The sequence below is a fragment of the Cardiocondyla obscurior genome, linkage group LG16, assembly GCF_019399895.1.
Source record: "Cardiocondyla obscurior isolate alpha-2009 linkage group LG16, Cobs3.1, whole genome shotgun sequence".
In the NCBI taxonomy this organism is placed as follows: domain Eukaryota; kingdom Metazoa; phylum Arthropoda; class Insecta; order Hymenoptera; family Formicidae; genus Cardiocondyla; species Cardiocondyla obscurior.
Window position 1 is genome coordinate 1691403 of NC_091879.1, and position 26428 is coordinate 1717830.

The 26428-nt window shown below is 40.5% G+C and overlaps 2 protein-coding genes and 2 non-coding genes across 8 annotated transcripts in view; 1 reads left to right on the top strand and 3 right to left on the bottom strand.

Moving 5' to 3' along the window:
- The window catches only part of LOC139108883 (uncharacterized), a 170514-nt gene extending 153805 nt beyond the window's left edge, over positions 1 to 16709 (bottom strand). For 4 of the 5 annotated variants that reach the window (XM_070667532.1, XM_070667530.1, XM_070667535.1 and 1 more), the window contains exons 1-2: positions 16453 to 16709; positions 13098 to 13515 (exon numbers count right to left, since the gene is read on the bottom strand). In XM_070667532.1, coding sequence (XP_070523633.1) covers positions 13098 to 13138 — 41 coding nt within the window. In that variant the 5' untranslated portion in view covers positions 13139 to 13515; positions 16453 to 16709. Of the gene's footprint in view, positions 1 to 13097; positions 14372 to 16452 lie in introns of those variants that run through there. The other variant, XM_070667531.1, reaches the window with a different exon arrangement.
- Positions 16710 to 20982: 4273 nt separating this feature from the next.
- On the bottom strand, positions 20983 to 21055 carry Trnav-uac (transfer RNA valine (anticodon UAC)). Its single transcript has one exon. It is a non-coding gene; the product is annotated as a tRNA-Val (tRNA).
- A 562-nt stretch (positions 21056 to 21617) lies between these two features.
- LOC139108891 (CD63 antigen-like) lies at positions 21618 to 26390 on the bottom strand. The gene is made up of 5 exons (XM_070667547.1): positions 24628 to 26390; positions 24250 to 24438; positions 23919 to 24083; positions 23052 to 23243; positions 21618 to 22805 (listed from the first exon to the last, which is right to left on the bottom strand). The coding sequence occupies exons 1-5, from the start codon at positions 24688 to 24690 to the stop codon at positions 22743 to 22745; spliced, it is 672 nt and encodes a 223-aa protein (XP_070523648.1). The 5' UTR covers positions 24691 to 26390; the 3' UTR covers positions 21618 to 22742.
- Positions 21622 to 21693, top strand: Trnad-guc (transfer RNA aspartic acid (anticodon GUC)). Its single transcript has one exon. It is a non-coding gene; the product is annotated as a tRNA-Asp (tRNA).
- Positions 26391 to 26428: the final 38 nt, after the last annotated feature.

Sequence of the window (26428 nt, forward strand, 5' to 3'; positions counted from 1 at the left end):
GCCCTCGTCCTTACTTTGAATCCCATAATTGCGCGACAATCGAACGGTATCGGGCAAGATTTGCGAATAAAGATACACACCTCCGCGTTATTACGCGATCGCATACGGCCAGCGAGCATATCGATCTCGTCATCGTAATAACCGACGCAATACGACCTCACGTTTTATCCGGTGCGATTTGCAGATTAATTAATTATAAAATGAATTAATTACATTACGGCAAACGAGACTGAATTGCATTGACCCTCGTTACGCAGCTCATATACGATCGGTGAGCTGTACGCAATACTGTCACTGGGCTTAAATCGCGGAACATTATCAAAGAGATTTTGAGAAGGTAATATTAAATTCTGCTGCAACGCTCGTTTACAAGCGCGCTTGTTATTTGAGGCTTGTTCTTTTATAAAAAAAAAAGTATAAACGAAAAAAAGATCAGAAAAGTTCTGTCGTCCTTCTATCATTTTTAATATATATATATATTTTTTTTTCTTTTTTTTTTTGCAAAAAAAAAGAAAGAAAATTCCCCCTTTATGCAAGATGTCAAGATTATTTTCCTCGAAGCTCGTCTACCCTTTTGAAAAGGTCTGACATGGATTATTTGCCCAACGAATCGTGAATTTTTTTTTCTCTTTTATATGTATATACCGCCGTAAAAAAAATTCAGTTGAATTCTTCGAAAATCCGAGAAAAATACGAGCAGGCTGCGTAACGTTCCGACGTGATAACGATCTCCGGGTAATTCCCTTCTCCTCGACGGAGAGGGAAAGCGCGTGGCCGGGCAATTATTTTTTTTTTTTCTTTCCTCCTCCTGTGAAACAGATACTGTACCGCGATGAGGAACAGGTCAATACGGAATAATGTAGGAATCGAATTAGACTCGCGTTCGTCGACCTGCTTCTAGCCGGGAACCAAGGTCCTCTCGACCCAAATAAAAAGGCGTCATCGAGCACGTAAGAGGCAGTTGCCTGCGAGATTAAACGGAGTAAACACTAAATACGACAACGTTGAATTAAATAAAAGTCTAAAATTTAATTAAAACCATCTAAATCCTATACATTGTTAGTAATAAAACCGTTTCGCTAAAATTTCTGCTGGATGCATCGAGCATAGTCTAGAAATAATTTAATTAGTCTAACAAATTATGCATTTCTCTCGAATGAGAAAACAAGTAATTATCGCGACTACGTTACCCAGAAAATTATGTTCAGTACGTATGAAGTTCAACATAAGATTACGGTGGTCGATTAATACTTAAAAACAGCGAAGCGAGTTTAACTTCTAGCAAAACGAAAGAAACGGAGAGAAAGAGAGGAAGGGAAAAAGTAAAAGAATATTTCTTTTATGAGATTCAGTGTAAATACAAGAGCAAAGGAGAGTTTCGTAAATTTCGCAAAAAGAATATGTGCTGTACTTGCGAGAGAAACCGCTTTAATTATTCGACCCTGACTGTAGTAGGCAAACAAATTTCTAAGGGTAAATTAAACTTGGAAAGTACACGCCGTACCTTTATACATTTTTTGCAAAAAAAAAAAAATGTATATACGTATGTAACAAATATTTATGTATTACAAACCAATATGTATCGCGAAGCCTTATAAAATATTTCTTATACAATCACATCAAAAAAAGATTTTCTGGCTTTTATAAATAGTAGCTATCTGTATTATGCAATTATAATTATTTTTTTAATTAAGCGAAAAGAAATATAATACTAAAACGTTTGAAGCTATCGCGGTGGGGAGGGTTTTTCCGAAATTCGACCCCGGGAAAAAGACGTTCGAAGTCTTTTATTTCTTGTCAGAAAAATTCTTCGGGAACTTTTGTGCAATCTCGAGAAAAACCGGCGGGCACGGTCGGCACTTGGAATTTTCCAGAGCACGCGCACGTTCGCGGGACCACCCGTGACCGAGTCTGAATGTCGCCGGGTGGAGGTTTATTGATTGGGCTAACTCTCGGGTGCCCCACCCGTTGTACCATCCGCGAATATAGTACAGCTGCTCGCCCTCGGCATTACTGACCTACTACCATGTGGCGACCCTTACCGGAGCTTAAGGTTTGCACTCAAAGTGGAATTTCGTAGAGGGGAACGAAGGGCCCTGTCGATTCTCTTTCCGAGCGGCGGCTCGGAGTAGAGCTCGAATTTGAATTCTCCGCACGAGGAATTAATTAGCAGCCCGACCCAGTTGATTTACCTTGTTTCCCTACTAACGAAATGAATTACTTTTTGACAAAACGAGGAGAACTGCAGAACGGAACGCGGTAGTAACCCAGATACCCCCGTAATGAAGTTTAAACTTCCTCCGAATGTTGATTATTAATTTGCTGCGGATTACACACGCTCTTTATTAAAATAAAAAAAAGCGAATACTTTTTTATTTAGTATAAAAAAATCAAATACGGGATAGATAGAATAACAGATTGCTTGAATTTTTATAAGTCGAATAAGATTTTCAATACGACACTGATAATAATATCGCACACAATTAAAGAATTAAATTAATTATACGTAGACGTCTTCTTGAACTACGACAGTGAATTATGTTCTAACCCGATTTGCCCGTAATTCGTTTTAATTAATTAAATTAATGATTCGCCGAAAGAACTACATTTTAGATTACGAAAGAGTGCACACTCGGCAAACGTTACGCAAGCGATGGGTGCCGTCTACCATAATCTACGCTCTCGGGCTTATCGTAGCACTTCCAGGTGTTGTAAGACACGCTCGTGTCGTAAATTAATGATAATGAAGACCGAAACGTGGATGCGCGGGGTTTCGCAAGCGGTGCAAGCGCATAGGATACGCCATAATAAAATAATTCAGTATTACGAGACGGGATTTAATGTAAGACTCGCGCTGTCATTCCGGTCGTATCTCACGCTGAACTATTTGCGCGTAGCGTAACAGCCGGTTTATCACCCTTTAAACGGCCCAATGTGTTACGATTATTTACGTTCCTGCTGGAACTCTTCTCGCTCAACGATCGACTATTTGTTGCGTTAACTAATATCCCACCCGCGCGCGAAAAAAAAAAAGAAAAAAAAACTTGACGCGGCACGTACTTACCGGAGAGTTAAATAATAATCTCTAACATTTGCTGCGGCACCAGTCGGTCCGTTGTCTAATTATGTGTAGGTACAATATCGTAAATATCCGGCAAACATTGTACTAGTTAGTTACGTAATCGCGTCGCGCTTACGTTACGCCTTTCTAAGCGACGTTGCGCTCTCCGCGTCTGAGAAACGGAGGCGTTTTCTTTTAATATTCGCACGGCGCTTATTTCCATACGGAAATGATATATTTTACGTGTTTTGTGAATAAATATTCGAGAAATACGGTACGCCCGCGGTACAGGCGCAGATAAAACGGGGCCCGATTTACGGACGGCATACGTAAAGCCGTCAAATAAAGTAGGATTTCAACATTACGCTCATTATTCTTCCGAATCTTTCTACATGGGATAAAATTATCATATCTCTCGCTTCTCGGTTGGGGGGGTTTTTTTTTTCTTTGTCTTTTTTTTTTCTTTTTTTATTTTGTATTTTTTTTTACCGACACGGAGAGACGATTCGGTTCTACGTGAAGGCCTCGAGGGAAGCCAGGGATCTCGGGGATGTAACAGAGGATCCTTTGTTCGTTTCTCGCGCGGTATACGTTCGCGGTCTCCGCGACGCGTTCGTCGTTTAATAATCGACCTCGCGGCAACAACAACGCGCATTCGTGGTCATATTGCTCGCTCGATGATGCATTATTTCATTGGTTACCTAATTACCCATACGAACCGCGCTCTGTAATGGTCAACCCAGAAAATTAGCTGTTACTTGCCGTTAATTATGGTAATCGAGCACGTTGACCTCTTTAACGTTACAAAATGTGCAGCCTTGACGGGCTTCCTCTTTAAAAAAAAAAGAATTGTAAATTTTAGATATAAAATAATTTAACTCATAAATAATTTAGTATTTCAAAATTTAGTCTTGTCCATCGGTCATTAAAAATATAATTTTTTATCGAAAATTTTGTTTATACCACTGCAATTTTATTATTTAATCACGAGGTACCAGATAAAACATTTATTCGTTCGACCTGTCGCGTCCTATCTATCTGTCCTATCCTAACAATCTATCAAGTTTGTAGTAATTAAAGAGAGAATGTTCAATTAGGACACTGATAATTTCTATTATACACGAGCCTTTCATGCTTCTCTACTATTGAATTTAATCCAGTATGACCCTTTAATTAGTCATAATCAATTCATACATCTCTTATTAATTTCGCCTCTAATTACAAATATTCACGCTTGATTTCACATCCTCGCAATTGCTGTATCAGGCGAGAGACCTTGGACGGAGTGCGTATTGTCCAGGTGCATCTCTATAAAAAAACATGACGACGCTCGGCGTCGTGTATTACGTATCGCGCGATAAATTAATATACATGTGTGTGCATACATTAATCTAGCGACAATTCGAGTCCGTGAATGGAATCAGTGATTGCGCGTGGCGGCTAACCCTTCACTTCTATCTCCTTAACCCCCGTGAAACTGGTACCTCATCAAGAATGGCAGAACTTCTTCACAGTTCTGCTTGCATCCGCGAAAGTTCTACAGTTCGTAGTTTTAAAAATAATTCCATTGATCGAAATTAAAAAATATATTTAAAAAATGTAAAAAAAAAAAAAATTAATATTTAAAAATATGAGGTTTTAATTTCCCGCGGCATTATTAGAGTTTTTCCACATAATCGCACATTGGTCGCGCTTATCAATTAAAAGAATCAATTTACGGTCGCCCAATCAGGTCGGTTCGTTGTCTGCAAAATCGAGGGAACGAAATCTCACTTATGCATGTAGGAATGACCAACAAAATGCCATTCAGCCAGCATGAAATTTTAGCGAGCAAAACGTGATTTTGCCAGCGATAAATCGCCGTTAATACATATGTGACGTTATTTAATCCAGCGCGTAAGTGAAATACACATATTACAAGAGGGAATTTTATTTATCGTGAAATCTCGATTACGCGGAATTTTATGTGTCGAAAAAGAGCAATTGTTTCCAAAGCCATATAACAAAAGCGAAATATAATTATTCTTGGCTTTGCGAATATTAATTACTAGATAAACATCAGATAATAAATTTTCCTGCGCTTATGAGAACGAAAAAAAAAAAAAAATCACAAAGACGCGACCGCATTGACATAATAATTATTTGAATTGCGCAATGTGAGAGTGCCCGCGGATGATATTTATTAGCCTACGTGCGGGATCGCCTTCGTTTCTGAATGTGCAATTGGCGAGATTGCCGGGTTCGATCGACGCCTCCGAGCTTAAAGTCAATTTGTACGGTTTGCCGCCGATGAATCATCCGAAGTGAATGTACCGAGCGTGCGAGCTTCTATTTTACTTCGGAATAAACTGCACAACCTAAGCGTAGTACATAAATCACTTGTGTAAAGAAAAATAATTTCCTTTTATATTTTTTTTTTACATTAAGTTTTCCGCGCGCGACGTAAAGAAGCCTTTAAAAATCGACAAGGATTTAGTCGAGCGTGAGAAAAAAAAAATTTCCTTCGTCGGTCATTCAGAACGAGACACTCGCTCCATTTCGTTTTAAAATGACTCACTTCAGATGACCATCCAACGCCAACGGAACTAGAAAATCACTAGCCACGTATCCTTTCTGTAAAAACACTGTTTACGCGTTCACTTTTGTCCCGCTTCGCGTGACTCACTTGCAATGATCATTACGAATGAACCGTGTAAATTTGCCTCTGCTCGCACGATCGAGGGATTACTGGACCTAAACAGGCGCTTTCACGTTTTTTCTTTTTTTTTTCTTTTCTTTTTCATTGGCGAGCAGTCGACCGATATTTCTAATCCTCAAAAATGCAAATGCTGATCATTCGCGTTGGTCAATTACAACTACTTGATAAATAATAAAAGTCATGCATTCCCGAAGTCTTCTCATAAATCAAGATATTTTTTGTCGCGTGACAATTGACATTTGCATTTTTCTGATCGGTCAATTGAAACCGTATTAATAAGTTGTGCAATGTATATACGTAAGAGAGCAGCCTTCAAGTATTTTCGTTCTAGTGTACGAGTATTGTGACGTCAAAACCGGACAATCGAGAAGCTTATTATAGTTTAGGTCCTATCCTCTTAATGATATAAAACTTTATAATGCGACTTTATAATTTTGCCACAATAGTAAACTCATAAATGTATTAATAATCGTCACAGACTAACGTACACAATCATTAAATTAATCATAACTATGCAATTTAGTTATATCAATATTAAATTAATACGCATACATCCAAATCTCGCAATTTAATTGTGCCAGAAATTACGAGGGAATTAGGAAATAATCGAAACTAATTTTTAAAGCCGCGCCAAGTGTCGAGGATAATAAACCGAGCCGGGCGAAATAAACTGCCCCACGTAAGAAACTTAAAATTGAAAAATAAGAAGAATCTCTCGGTGCAGTCGATGTTAATATCAAATAAAAAAATAAGCAAACCCGAGCGCGTCCAATGGCGCATTGTGCGCGATACGACACGGGTGATAAAATATAATACGAACCGGTCCGCGAGAAATCAAAGTCTGGCACGATACGAGACCGCTAAGTGGGCTCTTGTGCGCTGTTATCATCGTCTTTTTTTCACGGGCTGTTGATACCCGCGCTTCCCGGCCGCCCGCTTTTAAGCGCTGGAATGCATTAAAAGTGGCCATACGGTTTCATCGATTCCGTAACGCGACCGGCGACGCGTGGGAATGACGGAAGTAGTCCCCGGAGCGGTGTAAATTATGTAATATTACGTCGCGTAAAACGTCGAGCCGTTCGAGCATCGCGAGCTGAAACGAGACGGTTGAAAAATTCGTGAGAGCGCGGAGCTTATCTTCGCCACAATGTTTATTTAACTCTCGGTGTGAATGGACGTCAGTTTCTGAAACGTGTTTGAGATATTCCGATGCTTGCGTTAACATCTCCGCGAATCTTTAAAAAAAAAAAAGAAAAATCTTAATTCAATTCCGAGACGCCAATACGATTTTATTCCAATGCAACGAGCAACGGAGCCGCGCGATCTTTTTAACCGTACGATGCTGCAGCGCTGCACGCAAGATCGTATTAATGCGATAACACAATCGCGTTGCACGAGCGTCCTAAGGCGCAACTTCGTGTAAACTATATTACAATTCATACTTTTAATTTAATTTAAAATTGTGATAACCTTAAAACGCACGGTGTACTTTTTTTCCCCGGCGCATCAAATGCGTTAATTTAATTAAACAACAACGTCGAAGTGGGAGTCCGTCGCCGATTTGCGGCTGCATTAGCGTAATGAATTAATCTATGGAAGAGTTTCGGGAAATTTTTTTCATTACTGAAAAAAAACCGTTGTGCATTTTAGGTAAACAGCGCCGTCGTAATATCAATGCAATCTCGCGGGCGTAATTGTCGCTATGCAGCTACCACCGCACCCACATTTTCAATAGTTTGCGTCACATCGGTCCGCACCTCCGCCGTCGGGATAAGAGAGGTCTCTTAGAGATGGCTCTAATTGTACCGTAAAGCCAAACGCAGCGGAGAAATTGCCCGCGCGTCAATTATTCCTTTACTCGGCGATACTTTTACGAGCGTAGCGAAATTGTTCTTTCACGAGGGAATAAGACGTCGCGCGATGGGAGAAAGGCGCCTTTGACAATGCATAATAAGAAAGACATTAAGAGTAGTAAAATCAAACAAACCGCTTGTCTCGCGGGTTCGTAGAAAATGTTCACGGAGCTCGACTGCATTTCGCGGTCTCTGTGGCGCCGATTGTGTGTTAAACGCAACATAAGATAAAAAAGAAAAAGAAGAAAAAACAATTTTGTTTGCTATTGTAAACTCGACATTTTTTTAAAATGAAATCGAAACATTTATAAAGCGAGAATGCGATTCAGAGCCTATTGTTTTTGACATACATTATCCCGTCGTAATACGTTCGTAATCCTCGGTGAAATAATTGCTACATTAACAGCGTAATTAATTTAGAAAGACCGGACGCAAATTGTCAAATTTAAAAATTACGCTTTTAAAAGTTACGTAAAAAAAAAATATAATAATCGATAAAACTGTGTAAAGTTTATTATATTTAAAACTATACAGCTTTGCAAAAATTAATTCGGCACGTTTCACGTAAAAAAAAAAAAAATAATAATAATTCAGAAGTTGAATAGATTTTAATATTTAATTAATATGTCCAGGCAAAGACGGTCTTGGCGATTCTCGAGATCGAGAACGACCTGGTCTAAGTACCGTCTTTGTCTGGACATACTAAATAAATATTACAATTAAATCGAACGAGATTAACGGGCAGGTAGCCGGGGGAGGGAAGGGGGATGGGGAGAAGCGAGCGCGAGCCTACGTGCCGCGAGCTAGGTATATTCCCCCACTACTCCCACTCTTGCTTTGTCCTTCTCCAGCGGTTGCGTGAAGCACACGTACTCACTACGCACTGTACAGCAGCCACGTGTCGGTGCCGAAATTAATACGTACTTGCGTTTAACGAAAACCGCCCGGCACGAGAACTATCTTTTCCTTCCTATTATCCGTGTGTGGAGAGCACGTGTGATTACGTCTCCTTTCCTTATAGTAAGTTATATCCTTACGCGATCATCTCTCCGAATTAATCAGAGGCGCGTATAATCTTTTCTTTTTCTAAATAATTATTGAGATCTCTACAATTTAATTTTTTTCATTTATTTGTTACAGATCATCTTGTTAACACCCTGCCGAAAAGTGTCGCACGCCGAAATTATACTAATACGAACCGCAGCCGGTTCGTCGGTCGTTTCGGGAGTGCCGCTAGTTCTCGGACGTTTTTTTACGATTACTTTTTTGACAGGAGTGCGTTCGCGAGTGTCTTGTGCGCGGAAGGATGGCTCGTCACGTCCCATCTGAGAGGAGGAGCAGGCCCGGAGGGCGTCATGCATCGGCGGAGCAACTTATAGGTGAATATCAATTTTGTAAATTAAATTAAAAAAAAATAAACTTTTACTTTTTTTTTTGTTAAACTTACGAACTAACTAGCATGTCTACATTAATATTTTTTTTGTATGTTACAGCCACCGGCAGAATTTTACAACTCCGCTGTATGCAGATTGGGTAAGTCAGTAACTTGTTTTTCTTTTCAGGATTTTCTTTTTCAGGACCGCCGAAAAATAACGCGCGAATGTAATCAGTAAATTTCGCGTTTGTAAATTCACGGTCGGGGTGTTCGCGAGTGACTTGTGCGCGGCGCGGAAGGATGACTCGTCACGTCCCATCTGAGAGGAGGAGCAGGCCCGGGGGGTGTCATGCATCGGCGGAGCAACTTATAGGTAAATATCAATTTTTTTAAATTAAATTAAAAAGAAAATCCTTCTTTTTTTTGTTAAACTTATGAATTAACTAGCATGTCTACATTGATATTTTTCTCTTTATGTTACAGTCACCGGCAGAACTCTAAAACTCCGCTGAAGCTCATGCAGTTCGGTAAGTCACATAATTTTTTTTTTTTCGTAATTAAAAATTGGGGTCTTTTAAAAAATAGCGCGCGCATAGTTTCTTCTCGTAAAAAATAACAAGTATGTCAAACACTTCGATCGTGTTCATTTATTGGTAAAACAAACGAGTCTTGTGGAAATTTAGCGAAAAGGTCTGTTTTGCGAGCGCTTAAAAATTTCATAAAAATTCTGCGGTGACGAACTTTCGCGACCGAAAATCGATGCAATTTACGGACGGTGCATGTACCGAGGAGCATCCGTCATCAGACCGCAACGCGTAACAATGAAACGCGATACGAGTATTTGAACGCGTTCTATCTCCCTTTCGAAAGGATGGAAGCTCGGCTGACTTTCCAATCACGTCTCTGGATTTTATTGGATTTTCCGACGATACGCCAATCACTGTTATAAAATAGGAAATGAAAGAAGTGTCTCGACGTTGCGTAGCGTTTCGTAGATAACGAATCGGAAAACGTCTCGATGTTCCGTCATTATATAAGAAAAACAATTGCGGTAAAGATAATATCTATTATATAGACGAACTTTACGTATCGGCTCGATTAAAAGAACAAAAAGCGATTGAAAAATTAATCAATCAAAACGAAAATTCTTGGTAAATTTTTACGTTATTAATAATAAAATATTCGTGAAATATAATCAAACACGGAATAGTTTCATAGAGAGTCTCATCATCATTCAACGCACCTTTGAAAAAATGCTTCACCTGTTTCCAATATAAGTGCGTTGACCTTACTGATCGGCACCTGGTCCTGTCATTGCCCTTTAAAAATGCTAATACGGATTCTTTAAAAATCATATTCACGAATAACTAAGGGAAATAGTATTTTCAAGCGAAACGTTAACTAAACCAATTTAATAAAATAATAATAATAAATTAAAAGCAAAATACCAGCAGAATTTAAATTCCTGTTACATAAATTTTCACAATTATTATTCTTTGTCAGAAACAAAATGTTTTTAATCTATTTCATCCTTTTCTTTTTTTTCTCTCTCTATTTTTTTCGTCGAGTTTATATTTCTGATTAATACTTTAAAAAAAAATTTAATGTTAAAAATTAACGAAATTCGAGGCGGCAATTGTACGTTCAGAACGCTAAAAAAATTTTAACGCGTTCTACAGTTCGGTCAGCATACATAGACTATAGAGACGTTTGATAAACCATGATACGTCGGAATGTGTTGCTCAGTTTGAAAGCAAAAATACAACTCGAAACATGCGAGATTTTCACGAGCGATGGTCCGAACGGACGTCGACTCGTTATATAAACACGTGTCAAACAGCGAACGACCCTGGTACGTGGCTTCAAAGCGAAAGCGAAAGAAGGGTAAAACTTGTCAATCCTCTACGACTCAAAAGAATTTAGAAAGAAATTAATATTAAGTTCTTCCCTGTAAATTAAAACCAGCCGAGTTGCAATTGCCAGCTTGTGGATTATTAATATCCGACGGTTCGTTGACTTTGCGATTTACATTATTTTAAATTTTGCATACTTTTTGCGGAAACATCGATGCGAATTTCAATCTACAATCAAATGCATCTGGACACGAAACCGTGGCGTTAAATCGTACGAAAGCGCGCGATTTTCCACTCCGTTTGCCGCCCGTTCGAGCATCTGTCTAAATTAGTCTCGATTTATCTCCCGTGTGTGACCACTCCGGTAAAATCTTAAGTGCTAATGGCTCCCTCGGGCATCCGACAAACGCACGTAATTTCATTAGCGTGCAGAGACTTTCTGTGGCACGGCTTCTATTTTCCACGCATTTCCCGCGATTTGCCGAAAGAGAAAGTCTGTTTGTTGAAAGCGCACTTAACTCGCCGCTAAAAAGTACTATCGACACACCGAATTGAAGTATCAATATTTGGCGTGTGCCATAAGCCATCGAAAAAAAAAAAAAAGAAAAAAAATTTGTGTAGACGTTAATTAATTAGAAGCTCTATTTTAATTTGATATTTCTCCTCAAATATCTTCTCTAGTGTCGGAGCTAATCGCGTCAATTATTTCCGAGCGCGTCAAACGTCGAGTAAACGTTGCGGTAAATTTTGAGGTGAATTCCTGGGCGAGTCTCTTTATGCGAAATATGAAGGGACAAGATCATAAGAGCGCCACTACATTCTAGCGAAGCAGTTAAGCGGTTATGCTCCCGCGAAGAAAAGATCGGTCGCAGTGATACTTCTAAAATTAGCTCGCCGCCGTCGCCGCCGCGGCGTAACTTCCTCCCGGCGAGTACGCGCGCCCGCGAGTGTCGTGCCGCGTAAATTCCTGCGTGCCGACGTGGGCTCGCAACCGCGCGCAAATTAATTGCCACCGGGCCTCAGAAAAGTTGCCTCGAAAAGCGCACTTCGTGTAACTAATCCCGTCCGGCACCATAAATTTCCCGCTACCCGCTGTTCTGCCCGCGCTGTTTCCACTCTATCTCGGGCGAAGATGGTGGGCTCGATAATGACTTCACGTATATACGACGGTGGCGCTCGCGCGAAAGGTAAAATCGCGAAGAATTGGGGGAAAATATATCCCGGGACGCAAAGCGTCAATACCTGATTTCGCGTCGCGTAATTACACCGAAGAAAAAATAAATGGCGATAAGAAGATAAGCCTGACGCCACGCGGTTAATAAATTTATTAGCTCATCGTTCTTAGCGCGATATTCGCGTCGAAACAGTTTGAGCGACACGTGACGCCCGAATAATTGCTCGTCGACAATGCCGTGACAGGCGAATCAAACGACTGTCGCGCGCCGTATCGACAACGCGTCAACGTTACAATTGACGTTGCGCTTCCGCGAGATCAGGTTAAATCTCCCCTTTCGGGGAGATCAACGCGTCAACGGGCGTCTTAAAAAAGAAAAGTAGGCGACGGCTTGGTCGAAATCCTTAACCCGCCTAATTCGCGCTGCGATAAATTATGCTAACGGTTTATGTCAGCACGCACGCACGTTATTGGCAATTGCATAAATAATTCCGTGAAACGACTCGTGCGATTACGCGCGGTCACGCGTCGCATAGTTTTGCATAATGAGCTCGGATCGCGGCCCGTTTGAAGGAAATTATCGCGACACCTGCCGCGGCCCGGGCCTCTAATTGATACCCACCTCGCGTCCGTGACGAGATATCGACGTGAAAGGAAAAAGAATTGAAAAAAAAAAAAAAAACATTTTTTTTAAAAAAGAAGAAAGAAAGCGATAACACTTCGCGTTATCAGTAACACCGAAAACTGCAACGCGGTTAGATATTTTATCACGTACACCCGGCACATCTCGCGATTAAGACCTATCTCTCTTTCGCGCGTTCGACGCTTACGTGGACCAGGCCGAATTACTGCTAATTGATAACCCGCGGTAGATACATCACGGCTTTATTAAACGTCACTGCAATCTTCACGAAAACCACCCGGCGTTGTATTCTATCGACGTTATCACCACCTTCGATATTTATTTTAACTTCTTTGACGTCGAGAAAATTTACTTGGAGAGTTCTCCTCGGGGATATCTTTAACGCACGGTGGCGTGAATCAGTTCTATGCTTGGGAATAGGCTGAGATTGCGTTCCCTACCTTTTCGATGGCTTCCAGCGCCGCTTCAGCACTCCCAGCATGAGTGGACCGACGAGGACGAGTGAGCGCCGCCAACGGGGTCCGGCTTGTAGTAGTTTTCAAGCAGCACCAGCACTAGAACGGATCACTACCGAAACTGCACAACCACGGGACAACTTCAATCTTTCCGGTGATATCTCTATCTGTCGCGCACGCGAGTCACACCATCTCCGTCGTGCGAGATATCTTTTTCTTCCGCGCGGTCTCCAGTCCCTCGCGATCGTGATAACGTACGATAACGATCGGTGCTCGCAGGTTAGACGAGCGACGATCCGACGGGTCGTTCCTCCTGTACTTTCAGTCACGATGGACCGTGCCTTGTGATTTTCAAGCAGCCTCTTGTCATCCTCGTCACTGTGCGCCTTTACTCGCCGGACACCTGCAATCGGAAAGAGTTTCCGCTTCGTTAATTATTTACCTTTACTCTTAATTATTTCGTAAGATTTCTAATTATTTATTTTAATCATTCGTCAAACATTTTACTCGGCGATTCGCTCTTTCCGTGCCGCAGAATTGGAATCGTGCGTGATTTTTAAGACGCGAGTTCGCTCAGAACGTAACGCAACGCTCGGGCGGATTCGGTATTTGCCATTCACAAAGGACCTCGTTAATAATGAAGCATGTAGCTCGACAAATATTTATCCCACTTCCGGAGTCGCGGAATAATTTATCACCCATCGAGAGAGAGAGAGAGAAAGAGAGCCGGGCGTCACGTCGCCGTCAGCCGTCGTCGAAGGAAAAATTTGATCGATAACTCTAACGCGCCCGAAATTCCGAGTTCAAATGCCGATATTCGCTTTTATCTAACTCGCTTTTACATTTTCATCGCCTAATTGGTCGGCTGGAATTGAGTTGGCGCGTCGCGCGAGGCCCAGTGATTAAAGATTGAATTATGAATCACGGCCCTGTAATTAAGGTGATAATTAATCGATAGTGTCTCCCGAGCAGACGGGCATATTTCGTCGGCTAGGAAGAGTAGGGAAATTGATCCCCTTCACAAAAGCTGCACCCGGTCTTTCCGTCCGAACGAAAAATAACGGCTTTCTTTTCTTTTTTAAAGCCGTACAGTTATCAGGCCCATTAATACATTTATCGTACAAATCACAAGAAAATATTACCTTGTTACACGAAGATTTCAAAAGAAACGCTGCCAGCGAAGGAACCCGTATTCGTAATTATTATAACTGTTTTAGTAGCGTATTACGTTACTCGAATCCCAATTAAATGTTTATAAGCGGTTTAATTGCCCGAAAGTTCCAAGAAGCTGAATCGACGAATTTTCAAAAACTTTCCCCACCCGAGTAACTCCCCTACGCTTCGAAAGACAGATGCATAAATATACGTTGCTATCATTTCTGCGGCAAGAGGCGCAACGCTGTAGCGTGATTTGTAAATCACCCCGACGGCCCCGCAACGATGAAACGCGCGCAAATCAAAAACCTTTTGTTCCGCGCGGTGAAAAAGTAACGAGCGTGACTGCGTTCTGGAAGCGCGCGACGGCCGCCGATTTTCCCATCCTCTCTGCAGGATAAACGCGAGGCGAAATAAAACGTTTAAGCCGCCAGCCAGAGCGACCTTGATTCGCTTTCTGAGATTATTGGTTCGCGAGCAATCGCGATCGATGCGGCCGACCGTCCGATTGCCGCGAAATTGCATAACCCACGCTTAAAGGCTATTTCGGGTCTCGAATTCGCGGTCGTGAAATAGAAATGCGAGTACAAATCGCGTTGACAAATGTCTCAAAAAAAAATGTCTCCGCTTCCCCGGTTTTCGAAGGCAACGCCAAGATTCAAATTATTTCCACTTACGCCATTCTGTTTTTTTTTTCGATACGCTTAAACAACGAAGACAGAAAGACGTCGCGAGATAAAATTATCCGAGTTATTGTTACTTTTTTTTTTCTTTTTTTTTTTCCTTTTTTTCAACGCGAATGGAAAGCGACTGACGTAAGGGTGCACGATCGCTTGCACGCGAAAATAATGTAATTTTTATAACGTCTACGAGCGAACTGATGTTAAAAGCGTCTCATGTGGAATATTAATGCGGGCGTATCGGAAAACTGTTGCGCGAATCAAATCGCATTTGGAAAGAATGTAAACGCGCGCGATGTATAAATATTCCATCGGGAAGCGAATTAAATTTTTTTTTAATATGCTTCAAAAATCAATATTGCTATTTTGCGTAACCTCGGACGAGCGGAAACGCGTTTCGCTCCCGTATCCTCGATCGCGGACGTGCGGCATTGAGCGGCGAGCTCCATTATTGAGATGTTTACTTTCTCGCCGAGCGAATCGACTTATCGCCAATTATCGCACGTCGATTAAGCCGGAGCGGGTTTCCGTTTAATGACGCTGCTCCGCGACGCGGGTGATTATTTTTAGAAGGAACGTTTCAGCCCGTGAAAAATTCGTATCGTCACCCGTTAATGAGACTCGCCGCGAATCACGCGCGGAAATTCGCTCCGCCGATTAGCGCTAATTTTATCGATCGCAAAAGGGACGCTGTATTTATCGTCCACCCGCAGCAATTCGCGATACGCCTGGGCGTCGCGTTATCCGTCAACCGTTGACTGAAAATCGAAAACCGAGCGCGGTGCAATTATTGGCTTCGAATACACGCCGGATTTAACTGAATCGATTCAAAATGGCCACCGAACGCACCGAGATGAATTAACATCGGCGCTCGGCGCTAAGCGCGTCCCGCTCGTTCGCGTTGTAAACGAGGCTTGGTGCCCAACCGTAACGAAAGTCGCCGCTCGAAAATTTCAGAAGAAACGCTGGGCGACGCGGAGAGATACCCGCCGCGTGCATGTCGAGCGATCCCGTTACGCGCATTATTAAGCCCCGCGATCAACGGCGTGAATACGTGTCGTCGAGTTACCTCGCAAGCCGCTTGATCCCCGGTCGAACTACTCCGGTGCTCCGAAACGGCGAGTCGAATGGCGAGGGAAGACGTACCCGCCCGCAGCTCCGCGCCGCGTCACCCTCGTCGCGGCGTGAAATTGGTGACGAGACGCGAAAGAAAAATGACGACCGAAAATGTCTTCCGGTTCTCGCGCCTTCGAAGCGAGATCGATAACGGCGAGATTTCGAAACTGGAGCATCGCGAGAACGGCGTCGGGGCGCCTCCTCCCCCGAGCACGACGAAAGATCCGCGGGCGATTAACTGTCCGGGCCACGTAACCCCCCTTATCGAAACGGCTCGACGAGCAATCGGCGGCGTAACGAACGGCGCAAGTAACGGCGGCGGGGTGGACGCGAGTGGGCGAGAGCGGGTGGGTTAGGTAGTAGCGAGAGATATCGATCGGTTTACTCACCTCATTTTCGCCGGCTCCGGGGGTCCAAGGGCAGCTTCCGGTTCCGCCACCTCACGAGACGACGGGGACGTGTCGTGCGATCGACGATCCTGTTGCTGTCGGCGCCGCGGCTCTCCTACGCATCTCGGGGCGCCGCGGGTGCGACGGTGTGCGCGCGCGACGATACCAGTTTCTCGAAATTCGACCCGGTGACCGCGATTCGGCGCGACGCACCGACGGGACGGACGGACGGACGGGCGAAATCGAGGCACGCGAGAGGAGCGGGATCTCCGCGGCGACGGCAAAGCCAACGGGACGCGCACGATGAGTCCGAGAGCGAAGGAAGATTGTGGATCACTCGCGCGCGCGTAACGCGAGAGAGGACAGCACGACGCGACACGAACCGACCGCGCGCCAGACTCCAACTGACTACGAGCGTCTACGACTAACCGCGAGCCGGCACGAACGCCTCCACTTTTGCTGCACGAGAACGCCGCGGTGGTGAGAGGAGCGCAGGCGCTCCCCGTCCCCCTTCGTTTCCCCGTACCTCGTCACGAGACTAGGAACCATCTCGGCCGAGCAGATTCGGAGAATCGTAGAGGAGCCTCGGCGTTTTTTGTTTTGGGAGCGTTTTGTTTCACTCAGCTGTTCGACTGTGCTTGGCTCGAGTACGAAAAATATCCGACGACGAACATTCAGCGAAGTACTCGGCGTGGAAATTACGAGGTTCTGCCTAATAAAACGGGGAGAAAGGTACGCGTAAGTATATTCAGTAAACGATACGGGGGGACAGAGGGAGTGAGAAAGAGAAGGAGAGAAAAAGAAAGAGAGAGAGAGAGACAGAGAGAGAAAGATTTTTAGATGTGACTCTCGGAAAGTAACTAAAACATTTGCATTGAAAGCATTGTAATATAACATATAATATTGAGATTTCATATTTATGAAGTCGCTTAGACTGACTTAAAGTATGATATACCTCACAGTTTGTCTTCTCATCCTTTCCCTTTGCCCCAACGTTCCTCTTTATTCTACGCCAAGCGGACTTCCGAGTTCACTTCGACCGAGTCCCGATTTGCACTGGACGACGGTTAACTTTTATTGCTGCCAACAGTGTTCAGCGTTTCTATTGGACGTGCGGCCAGAAGTTTTTGCCTCCAGCGCGATGACCGAAACACCGTTGGTAACCCTGAAAACAATCGTTACTTTGTTTAAACGGAACTTGATCGAAGCGGATCTCGACCGAGGTGTGCTGTCGAAGATTCTGCTGCAACAATTCCAGCCCGTACGGGAAAAAAAAAGAGTCCTCGCGAAGTAAAAAACTCGAGAAACAACGTGAGCATAAAACTATCTCTTTATGACGGATTCTTTTTTCACCGTGAAACAGAAAAGAATCGGCCAAACTCACCACGAAATAATTAAAAAATTTTCTCTTCTTAATAGATAATAATATCGGTTTCTTCTTCTATTTCGAATAATTACATATATTAAGAAATCGTGCTGCAAATATGACAATGACGCTTATCATACAGCGTCCGTTCATCAAACATGAGATTCTTCTCCAGTCTTGAATGTTACACTTGGATGCAGTATCATTAGCTTCACTGCTCTTGTTCTTTACATACCTCTGTCTAATGTACATTTATTTTCCAGATAAAACACACGAGGCTACCACCAACGTCTAACGCTTTCACGACGCATCGCTATTTTCGGACGCCGATTATGTATTCTTATTGTGAAACAGCAAAAGAATCGAGTGAAATCGCTATAAAAGGATGGAAAGTTTTTCTTGCTCTGATGGGTAATAAATACTAAGCTATATGCAGTATTATTTATATATTTATATATATGTTTTATAACTCTTACTTCTGGAATATCTGTAGATTGTGTCTAACGTACATTTACTTTGCAGATAAAACACATGAGGCTCCGCCAATTAACGTCGAATGCTTCCTGCCGTGTCGCATTTTTTTTTGGTCACCGTCATGTATTTGAAACATAAAATGATTGATTGAAAATTTCCCTTCCTTTAATGGTTAATGAATTTTATATTATATGCAGCTTATATGTATACGCTTTATTACTCTTACACTTTTAGAATACCACAATTTTCTAACGTACATTTATTTTCTAGGTGAAACGCGCGAGGCTCTACCGACGTCGGACACTTCCGCGATACGTCTTCCTTTTTTTCGGACACAGTCAAGTTGCTTTGGCAGCATTACCTTATCGTGATCTTCGCCAGTGCATCCGTAACGTGTCGATGCAGGAAATGAGCCCACGGCGAAGATCATCCGTTAAATCGGTGAGTCTTTCAAAGATTAATTTAAGGGAGATATTCATTTTTGTTGCCCGTGGAATTTTCATTTGAAACAGGATCGTGCAATTATAAACCTTTATCAGCACGCATCGCTACGCGAAATGCAATTCAGGCAACGCGTTCTCGCTTATCACTGACGTATCGCCATATAATTTTGCTATTTATGAACACATCATTAAAGCGCGGTCCCCTCGCGCTAACTATGGCACGATTGTATAATATCGCAGGGCGATAAGATAAGATAGTCAACATATGTCGTGTTTGCGTTGCAATAAAAGTTATCTGATGAAAGCACTTTGCGAAATTGTGTGTGAGAAAGTTACGCCACCGAGAATTAGCTTCGGTTTCGTTAGAGCGTGATGCACAATATATGTTTTCCTTTTGTTAAAATATTTTATTCGCCAATATTACCGTCAATATTAGCCGTCGACTGCTCGGCGAATTATAATGTAAATTTGTGTCGCGGTAATTAAACCAACTATGAAAAATGTCAAAACTGAATCTGTGACTCGCGCGTAATTGTAAAAGAGCTGCTTCTTTCAAGAAATTCTCGTGATTCTGCTTTTAGATTGTCGGACACGCCAGTCATTCGTTCCTAGCAGTGAAAAATTAATTTAAATGCAACACGAGTTTTCTCATATTGTGCTTCACGCTGCTCCGCGAGCGTCTCTCCAACGTGCATATTTTTAAATCTAAATGAGATCCAGTAACGAGACTGAATCTCCACGTGTCGTCCGGGACATGCTAAAACGTCGTATTTAGCTGCGGTTAATTAGCACGCGACGACGTGCCGATTGTTTCAACTCCGTAGACACCCCTGAATCCGAACATAGCTGAGCCAAGTGCTCACGCATCGATTTCTCCCTCGTTCCCGTTGCAGTTCGAAAACGAGGGAACCGTTTCGCGTACGGACTCCCCCGCGTGTAGACGCATGTATCAAGGCTCCACGCCGACACTTGCCAGCATCCCTTCTCACTCGAACTCGATTCCGCGTGCTTCGTCAAGCGGAAGAGTTAAAACGGTCGTCATTCTTCCGAAAACGTTGGCAACAAAAGAAATCGTTCTCGCAATCGTTTCTGATGCATAGAGTTTATGGGAAAAGAGATAATTGAAAAGGGAGAGGCTTTATCATTTATTTGCTAGTTTTAACAAAATGACAACGATTGATAAAGCGTTAGGTAAAAAGAAGTTAGTCGGTTCGTAATGCATCAAGTTTAAAAATTTTGATGCGAAGTCGATTAGGTATAAGTCCAGCAAGTAATGGAAAGTAGGTTTTATCCTTGCAGCGTTGTTTAAAATTATTAATACAATATTTAACAGTTGAAACTTTTGGATATAAATACTGTAATTATGTAACAAAAAGTCTAAGAGAAAAGGGAAGAGATTGCTTCTCATTAGGAAAGAGCATAGGACGAAAAAATTTCGGAGTTAAGTTTAGCTTGCATGAATGATGGGCTGAGTAAAGCCGCAGGTGAACGTCGCCGATATTCATTGTCTGGCTGAACCTGAACCATCTGGTTCTCCACCTGTGCCCAGTCAACAGTTTCTTTGCCGGTGCAGCCAGCGTAAGTCCGGTTTCAATCTCAGAACTCCTGGCATTTTATCTCGCGGCAACAAAGTGAGATAGCTAAGTAGGATAATACCGATGTATATTAACAACACATTTATGTTGTTCCCGTTTGTTGCATACGGATGAAATTTTAAATAGTTATCTTTAATGTAAAAGAAACAAAAGTAAATGACGTGCTCTGCAATTTCTATTTATGATGAAATTAAATGAAATAATAATTAAACGTTAATTATATACGTTGCTCCCTTTTTTGCATGTACCACGTAAAGTTAATTCGATTTCATGTGAATCAAATGAACACAATATCTCTTTCAGTCCTTTGTCAGATATCCATTACTGGAATATTATTGCATCATAATTTTACAAGCTTTAAACTTTTCTGTGATCGTTATTGAAACGAGAGAAAACAAAGTGGTAAAAATAAAAAATTTACGTTGTCTTTAAAAAATTTAAATTAATTAATTAACTTGATATTTGTTATAGTTTGAAAAAAAAAGAACTCTTAAGCAAAAGAACTCTCATATTTATGTAGAGTGTAACTAGGGCAAATTACTATAACAAATTGAATAAGTAAATTAACCTTTAATTCTTTGTTGTGATATATGTTGTACAATTAAAAAATGTTTAAAATAACAATATTACAACGAAGAATAAAAATTATAAGTGGTTCCGGCCGGGATCGAACTGGCGACCTTCTGCGTGTAAAGCAGACGTGATAACCGCTACACCACGGAACCTTGGTGACTTAGGAAAATTATTGTACCCATGTCTGCATGCTCAATATTAATATATCATCTTTAGTCTCATCTAATTCCCTGCTACTTGATAGAATTTATTTAGTTGGATAAAATGTAGGTATTTGTTCATAGATTGCATGTGGCAAAATGATTGATAAGGTATTAATTTTCATGCTGTTACACTCGATCGATAAAACACGTGGCTTTGTCTCATGTCATACAGATGGCAACTGCAATCTACTGTATATGTCACATATGAATTACTAAATTTGACAATTTATTAAAATTTTTTTTTTTATATTTAACTTTTACTTACTTTATTTAGTTTGTACATTCGCGCTGTAATTTTTTTATATTGATTTTGTAGGAAGTAGAATATAAAATAGACGTAACACTTGTTATTTATTGTTTTATCTATTTTATTTTTATTTTAATATAAATTACAGTGAGATAAAATTTTTTTAAATAATTATTACATAAAATTTACATTTATGTCTTATAATCAAAAGATTTCTTAAAGTCAGATGATCATTATATTCCGTAAAAAGTATCTTAGAGGACATAAGTCCTCGGTAGTATAGTGGTTAGTATCCCCGCCTGTCACGCGGGAGACCGGGGTTCGATTCCCCGCCGGGGAGGTTTTTTTTTCTCTTATATTCTAACTTTATAGTTATTGCATTGATTTCCACTTATATGATAATTTTTTAAATATCTACATTAATAAATTTATTTTAAAGAATTTTTTTTTTAATTAACAGAATTATTTTTGCAGAAATTTATTATTTTGTTTTACAGAGAATGTAACATACATTATACGTATAACTGAAGAATAGACACGTCAAATTAAAATATTAAAAAATATTATTGTACATAGGAAGATGACAATTTATAGCTGTTAGTGTAAATACTAAAGATAGCATAATTTTTGTAGGATTATTACATATATAAAATCTTACGTTTATATGCAAGCTACATTTGCATTAAGCACACACATTTATACCATTCATGATCACATAGATAAATCGATTTTTAAAATAGGAACAAAACACTTAGTACATTTAATAATATATAACACTATTTGTATGTATATATGCTACAAATATCGTCACAATTTACGTCAATAATATCATTATTCTATGTTTTGAAAAAGAGTTATCGTATATTTTACTATATATGAAATATATAATATATATATAATATAATATAATTGTAAATTAACATTTTGAGGAACATAATTTTTTTTTTTTTTTTTTAAATAAAACAATCTCTTATTGGTGTTCATTAAAAAAAAAAGATATTAATACTATTTATATTAATAATATCTTTTTGTGGAAATATTTCTATAATCTCCGCGGTAATACCACTTAATTATGTAATGTAAACGCAAAGCATGATGTATATTGTTACATGATAAATATACATAAATACCAAGTGTAATTACGAAGCTTAAATTAGATCTGTTGTTGTGCTGAGGCGAGGATAAAAATATCGTAAAAAATCAATGCGCGACATTAGCCAAATGAAGTTAATAATTAATTGATAAAGCTCGTCACTCATGGCTGAAAAGAATATATAATTTTATCCTTTTCATAATATCAAGCCGAATTTTATCATACTTTTATTGGCAAGACAGCGAATTTTGCAGCTTAGCCTAATGCAGCATGAAATTAAATTAATACACTTCGTTTCATTTGTCGCTTTCCTTTTTTATGGATGCGGCGAGGCAACAGGCAAGAACGATACCGGCAATCTAAAAAGAAATTAAAATAAAACAAAATAAAATATATTTTTTTTAATATTGCCACAATAATTTGATGCATGAATTAAAATACGCCTTTGTTAAAACAGATATAAACGTAATTTTTACATCAAAAGCTCTCTTTTGTTATTGCGCCTTTAAAGTCTGTTTAATTTTATCATAATAGTAAATTGCAGAGCACATAGAATTAATTTGGCGTATTTAATTAAAATATCTTGTAAAATAAATTTTACTCACCTCCACAAAAGCTATTCCGATACCCACGCCGATTAGGACTGTAGCTCCATTCTGAACTCGCATTTCCAGCTTACTAAAGCATCCCTCTTTGTACATATTAAACCTTGTGCATTGCATTTGTATCGGACCTTCGCAACAGGATACCGGGACCGAAGGCCAATCCATATAACTATCCACGCCGCAACACTGTAACTGTTGTATGAGCAATTAAATTCAATGCATTAATCAAATTTAATTAGCTTGAAACATTTTTTAAACATTTTAATGTGGCTTACTTGAATGATTTAATAATTAATTCTATTTTTCTCGTCACTATTGTCGGCAAAGCGAAGCAAAAGTATTCAATTGCACGATTTGACTATATAACGTACGATGAAAGGCAGATATGGCAACGGCAGCTAACAAACGTGACTTTAGCGTCGTGTGCATCGAGTTTCACATGTATCGCATGTGAATATACCGCGCCGGCCGGTTTGCCGATGACTGATTTTTCCCCGTTCTCTCATTCCCTGCCTCTGCCACCTATGATTACGTACGCTAGCCGTTTTCACCGCAGAAACGGCCATATCTGCCCTTCGATGTACATTTACAAAATTGCTTTTGTCAATGCAAATTGTAAAATATTAAGTATTTGAAGATATACGATCTCGCGCGGTAGGCCAAAGTTTCGAATAGCCAACGCATTCGTAATGCTGAAATAATTTTAATTGTCTATTTGCACGCGATGATTATTTCAAGTAACCCAACCCACCCGCCATTATAGAAACCATTGTTATCTTTGTGGCACGGAAGCTATACTGTTTCATCACCTCACTTTTGTATCGACAAATCCATTAGCACGTTGCGCTCCAGATTCAGTGTGCTCACCTTTTTCTGTATGTTATCCCAGGCTTGCTTGTCGACTTCGCTATTATTCTTCAATGATTCCTTCAGGGTATCTTTCATTGCCGTGCTAAAGTCGCCCTTTAACACCGCCGCCGCTATGCCCACCGCGAGCTCGATCACGAAAATTATTAACAATGCGGCCGCAAACTAAATTAATTTTTGAGATAACATTTTAGAGATAAATATATTTAAAAAGTATCGTCAAGCTTCTAATTATTTCGATAATTATTTTTAATAGTTGCGTGACATAGATTAAATTTTTTTTTTGCTGCAAGCTGTTTAATTACTCCATTTATTATTTTCTTTGACTCACCGCGATTAGCATGTTGTAATGCTCTTTTATCGCTCCGTAGCATCCTAAAAAAGCTACGATGAAAACGATAGATCCCGCGACTATAAGCACTATAGGCGGTGCCAATATCCTGCCTTCCACAAAGTGATCAAATTCACCGACGTCTGACAACACCACCGCTCCGGCCGCGATAATGCCTATGCCGGATATCTGAAAAATTTAAATTACAAAAGAAAAAAAAATTATACTAAGCAGAGCGCAAATTTTCAAAAGATCACGCCAATTTAGAGAACGCGTATCACAATCGACCGAGTCCTTTTGCGCGTCGCATAAATTTTGCGCAAAATTTTTTCTCGAACTAATCAAACGTATTAAAATTATTTCCTCGCTTTTACTCACCGCGAAGATCAAATTGAAGACGAACAGGACGTATTTGATGACGCTCATTCCGCAGGACTCCATGACGTGAGGTTGATAGTCTTCTCCGTTGAAGGTGTTCAAATTTTATTTTTGTGATTTTACTGTTTTGAAATTCGGGAGGGTTTAAAAAATTAGACACATAGTCAATCGGGTTGCGTTCCGTGCGACGACCGTGCGGTCAATGGAAGCAACCTGGGTGGTGCTCCGTCGTTCGAGCCCACAGGAAAGGTTTCGATCGAAATCCTCGCTCGCGTGGCCGCCAGCGTGAAGGCGGGAACATAGGTTTCAGGTCGAAGTCCTACGTTATAAGTTCGTTATTGGTCGTCGATTCTAGGTGAAAGTAGTTGTCGTGGTAACCATGGTCACTTGCTCTTTACCATTGATCGAAGCACACCCTAATGGTTAAAAAAAAGCAGCATACAAAAGATACAATCTCTATTTGAATATTGATAATCTTCGTTAAAGCCTTACGAAACTCCGTTTCGAATTTGGCGTCCCTTTGTATTCCGCCCCAAACTATCGATTTGGAGACAGTCGACGGGCTCCCTTTTGTTACAACGTCTTTACGATCGAAATCAACTACAATTCTGGAAATTAATTTATGAGAAAGTTTCTTCAACGGACCTGATTTTGTGACGGTGGAATTAATTGGGCTTTCTATTATTGACAGGATATTAACTGTTGATTCTGTTGTCTTTATATGTCAGTACGAATTGATTAGATGTTAGCATTTCTGGTGATTTTTATTTTAGAGCGTAGACACGATACGTTAAAATTAATTTTCAAGATTTTAATTTAAATTAATAAAAAGTGCTCCAGTGTAACGAGCCGTTCCAAACGTTAGCGCTATTATTAAAAATTGACGTTTTAATTAACATTTTTCTACATTTTGCAGTTAATCAAAAGCAATTTTTATTATTTAACAAGACGTTTGACATTAATGTTACTCATAAAATTTATTATTTAAATAACAAATAATTATTATAATTAAATAATTTTTATTAACTTTTTCTTTTCTGCGTTTATCACTCTTTTTTTTATATACGAGCAATGATGCTGCAGATTACTTCACTAATTTACGAAGTGGCAAAAGGTTGTTGTAACGGACACATCAATTACTTGACTCCACGTGCATTATTTCGCGCCGCATCGCGAGCGAAGCGCTCTCGATTCGTTCATAGAACGAACGGAATCCGCCATAATTTTATCGGAGATCAAAACAAACCGCTCGTGAGCATCGTGCTAAACGATTGCCCCTCGCAGTTCAATAACGTCACATTATTTACACGTGTCTACGTGATAGAACGCAAAAAGTGGGTCATACGTAGGCCTCGTGGCCGCTCCGGCGAGTTTTCGTTTTCGCGATTCGATTCGCTCGATAAGCATCTACTTTTTTCCTTCGGATATTACTTAGCAGAAAAATTCAAGCGATTCGTATGCATCTAGAATTTCGCGCAAATCCAAGTCGTTTCGTGCTACGGACATCTATGTGGGTTAATGAGAGAGCACACGGTAAACATAGTTATCGCGCTCATTCCTCAAGTAGCTGCACCTGCACGTAATTCTGCATGCATAATGATAACACGTCACGACTTTAAAGTTCACCGCTGTATGGCCGAAACATCTTTTTCTACCCCGCTCGTCGTTTACTCTGCCGTTCGCTTGATATCCGCGTGGACGAGTCTATATTAAAAAACTATAGCTTAATAATCTAAGAAATTATTTCGTGGCTAGGCTCGAAGCGGATCATTATAATCGTCGTGAAAAAAAAAAAAAAAAA